This window comes from Malania oleifera, chromosome 1 (assembly GCF_029873635.1).
Source record: "Malania oleifera isolate guangnan ecotype guangnan chromosome 1, ASM2987363v1, whole genome shotgun sequence".
Taxonomy (NCBI): Eukaryota; Viridiplantae; Streptophyta; class Magnoliopsida; order Santalales; family Ximeniaceae; genus Malania; species Malania oleifera.
In genome coordinates, this window is record NC_080417.1 from 115,596,119 (window position 1) to 115,598,585 (window position 2,467).

Sequence of the window (2,467 nt, forward strand, 5' to 3'; positions counted from 1 at the left end):
CTCAAAGCTCCATCAATTAGTAAATTTGCAATGGGCATTTGACATTTCATCCTTTGGTGGGTTGCATCCAAAATTTTAAATTCTATATGCACACAAAACTAAGACTAAAATTGGTTGGCTAAATAAAATACTAACTAATTAAATGACTAACTAGTTGACATCGATCTTTGGGAAGTTGACTTGAGTACCATGAAGCAAATAACTCGATCCTTACAAGTTTTTAAGATGACAATTTTAATATAGGACTAATGATTATCATTTGATTATAAAACATTGTATAATTGGAGTCTCATGCTCAAACCTAGAGCTCAATATGATTTTAAGGAAATATTTTAGGAATTGATTAAATGAGATGGATTTGTATCCCAAATTTCAACAAGCGCAGCTCTTAATTGTCCCAAAAAAATAAAATAAAAATTCTTCTGTGCCCCCCTTTGAAAAGCCATAGTGTGTGCTCAAATTAAGCAGGCTCCAATTTAAATCTAAGATCCTTTTTTGTTTGCACAATTGGCAATTACAACCTGCTTCAAGCTATTATCTTTGATCAAGCAGGTTGAATACAAGAATGTGCAAGTTAGGGTTTGTACATAGCATGCATTTTAACATTTAAGAAAAAACCAAAATTTTCAATAGCAGAACAAAATTCAACGTCATGCAAAAGTTTATGGACAATCGTTGATGCCCATTTGTATATATCTATTTCCCAAATAATGATTGTATCCAATTTTGTACAAACAAAAAGAAAATAAAAATCTCTATTCATCTATCCCATAAAAATATATAACTTTTCCTAGAGAATAATTTAAAAGGGGAGACAAAAAACACAAAAAGAACTTCTTCAATTGTGTCAAGATGGGTATGAAGAAAGCAAATTGTCGGGAAAACAAGGAGAGCTCTTCCATGCCCTAGCATGCAACTTCAGTATCTCCCTTGCCCTGTCCTTTGTCTTGTTCCCACAATCGACCTGCAGCACCAAGCACAGCTTTGCCACCACCCCCACCTGCAACATCTCCGCAAGAACACTTCGACTGGCCGTATGCTTCGAAACCGAAGAGAGCACCCTCACCGCCCTCTCCGTCCCGGCCTGCGAAACCCTAAGTATCTTCTTCGACACCACGGCCAATCCGGCCCCGTGCCGCAGCAGCTCCGCCCTGCCCTCCGCGCACCCGCAGAGTTGCTCGAGCGCCGCCAGCGCCATCTCGCAAACCCTCTTCTCCAGCGCCGAGTGGAGAAGGAGCTCGATGAGCACCGCCACGGCCCCGGCATCGGCGGCCTTAATCCTATTCCTTCGCCACGGGCACAGCTCCATGAGAAGGCGCAATGCAGCCTTGGAGGCCTGCTGGGAGATGTGGTCCCGCAAGAGTTGCACTATTTCCACGAAGAACTCTTTTCTCAATCCCATGATCTGAGCAGGCTCGGCAACCTCGTACATGGATTGTAGCAGAAGGGCGGCGTAGGCTCGGGACTCGTAGCTGCCGCGTTGCAGGACGACGATTAGGGAGTCGACGACGTCGTCTTTGAGGAGAATGTTCTTGAGGGCGGAGTCGGACACGTGGAGGTTGTGGAGGATGGTGACGGCGTCGGAGGCGAGGTCGAGGTGGGTGGTGGTGTTATTCTTGAGGAGGAAGGCGAGGAAGTCGACGACGCCGGCGGCCTCCATGGAGCGTTTGTTGGCGTCGCTTTCGGAGGCGAGGAGGCGGAGCTTGCGGAGGGAGGCGAGTTGGAGGTGGGGGGATTTGGCGTCGTCGAGGAGTTTGAGGATTTGAGATTTGGTGGCGGGGGGTTTAGGGGTGGGGAAGCGCTCGATGCCGTGGGAGGCGTGGAGGGTGCACCAGGCTTGGATGAGGCGGCGGAGGGTGTGGTTGGGGGTGAGGTCGGTGGTGTCGGGGAGGGGCTGTTTGGTGACGGGGCAGGTGGTGTTCTTGGCGGAGAAGAGCCATTTTTCGATGGAGTGGCGGTCGAAGGTGATGCCGGTGGAGAGGGCGACGGGGTCCTTCATGATTTCGAGAGAGATGGGGCAGAGGAAGTAGGGAGGGACTTCGATCTCATCTTCCATACTTGGGAAAATGAACTTGAAATTAATTGGTAATTAACTAGCTAATTAGTTAAGGAGAACCCAGATGGAGAAATCAAAAGCTTAGCGTACGTCGCTTAGGGTGATGAAATAGTTACAATTAAGGGGAAATCCAGATTAGATCTGAAGGAGAGCAGGAAGTGGAGGTGGTGGGGAGTTGTAGATCGGTCTGAAGACGTTAGCAGCAGAGTGGGTTGGGTTTTATACGGAGATGAAGATCTGATCCATCGAGAGAGAGGGATTCAAAATGAGAAAGTCAAAACCCGGGGGGGGGGGGGGTGGGGTAGAGAGAGAGAGAGAGAGAGAGAGAGAGAGAGAGAGAGAGGACTTTTCAAAACATGTGGATTGAGGGGGTGGCGGTGGCTGTGAAGGCAGAAGAAGAAGAAGAAGAAG

At 47.8% G+C, this 2,467-nt stretch overlaps 1 protein-coding gene across 1 annotated transcript; it reads right to left on the minus strand.

The window, feature by feature from the left end:
- Positions 1-651: 651 nt before the first annotated feature.
- Positions 652-2,241, minus strand: LOC131150493 (E3 ubiquitin-protein ligase PUB23-like). The gene has a single exon (XM_058101230.1). It carries the CDS (start codon positions 2,054-2,056, stop codon positions 848-850), a length of 1,209 nt encoding a protein of 402 aa, XP_057957213.1. The 5' UTR covers positions 2,057-2,241; the 3' UTR covers positions 652-847.
- Positions 2,242-2,467: the final 226 nt, after the last annotated feature.

Bases quoted from the DNA above. Each gene is read 5' to 3' on its own strand.
- LOC131150493 (XM_058101230.1), bottom strand. From the start codon at position 2,056: ATGGAAGATGAGATCGAAGTCCCTCCCTACTTCCTCTGCCCCATCTCT.